The sequence below is a fragment of the Myotis brandtii genome, unplaced genomic scaffold, assembly GCF_000412655.1.
Source record: "Myotis brandtii unplaced genomic scaffold, ASM41265v1 C41665760, whole genome shotgun sequence".
Taxonomy (NCBI): domain Eukaryota; kingdom Metazoa; phylum Chordata; class Mammalia; order Chiroptera; family Vespertilionidae; genus Myotis; species Myotis brandtii.
Genome location: NW_005305612.1, coordinates 1 through 767, shown reverse-complemented (window position 1 = coordinate 767; position 767 = coordinate 1). Strand labels below are relative to the sequence as shown.

The window sequence follows — 767 nt, the reverse complement described above, 5'->3', positions numbered from 1 at the left end:
GGTTCAGGCCTGGCCTGGAACAGAACCTGTGCTATGTCCAGCTTCCCAAGCCCCCTGCTCTGAAGCGTATTTTCAGAGTCAGGGTACAGCAGGTGGGCCCCGCCCGCCCCGCCTGCCCCACCTACATGGAGTAGGTCTGAGCGATGCCGCAGGTGGCGCGGTGCTTGCTGTAGAAGCGATTCTCCAGGTCAATCTTGGTTTCCCCAATGAGGTCATCGGTGCCGACCAGGTCCCAGTCGTACACGGACACTGTCAGCATGGATTCCATGGGGAAGGACGCCTCGATGTCGAAGGACCTGGCAGGGCGGAGGTTGGGAGAAGGGTTGAGGGTGAAGTAGGGTGGGAGGGGGTCTGGGCTGGAGAAGTTGGGGTGGGAGTAAGGGGCCCCCAGGAGGCCTTACTTCCCAAAGACAGGGTTGAGCTGCTTGGAGATGTAGTTCTCCTTGTCCCGGATGTCAGTCTTGCCCAGCCGGATGGCGATGTAGGGGTCAGCTTTGCCGTTGATGTCTGCCGGGTGCAGGTCTGTGGCCTGAGGTGGGAGGCGTGCTCCTGAGCAGGCTCCCACACCCTCCTCATCTTCCAGTGCCCCCGCCCTGCTCCCTGAGAGTCCCTGATGGTGACGGGCAGGACCCCTGGACCGGGGGCAGGAGACTTGCTGTGTGCCCTCCAGCCTCAGCTTCCTCATCTATAAAAGATGGGAACTAGCCCTAGCTGGCTTGGTTCAGCGGACAGAGCATTGGCCTGCAGACTGAAGGGTCCAGGGTTTG

At 61.3% G+C, this 767-nt stretch overlaps 1 protein-coding gene across 1 annotated transcript; it reads right to left on the bottom strand.

Moving 5' to 3' along the window:
- Positions 1-125: 125 nt before the first annotated feature.
- LOC102242676 (otoferlin-like) lies at positions 126-685 on the bottom strand (the record flags this gene model as incomplete). The annotated part of the gene is made up of 2 exons (XM_005852824.1): positions 402-685; positions 126-296 (listed from the first exon to the last, which is right to left on the bottom strand). Coding segments are annotated over exons 1-2 (455 nt in total), but the record flags the coding sequence as incomplete, so codon positions are not given.
- Positions 686-767: the final 82 nt, after the last annotated feature.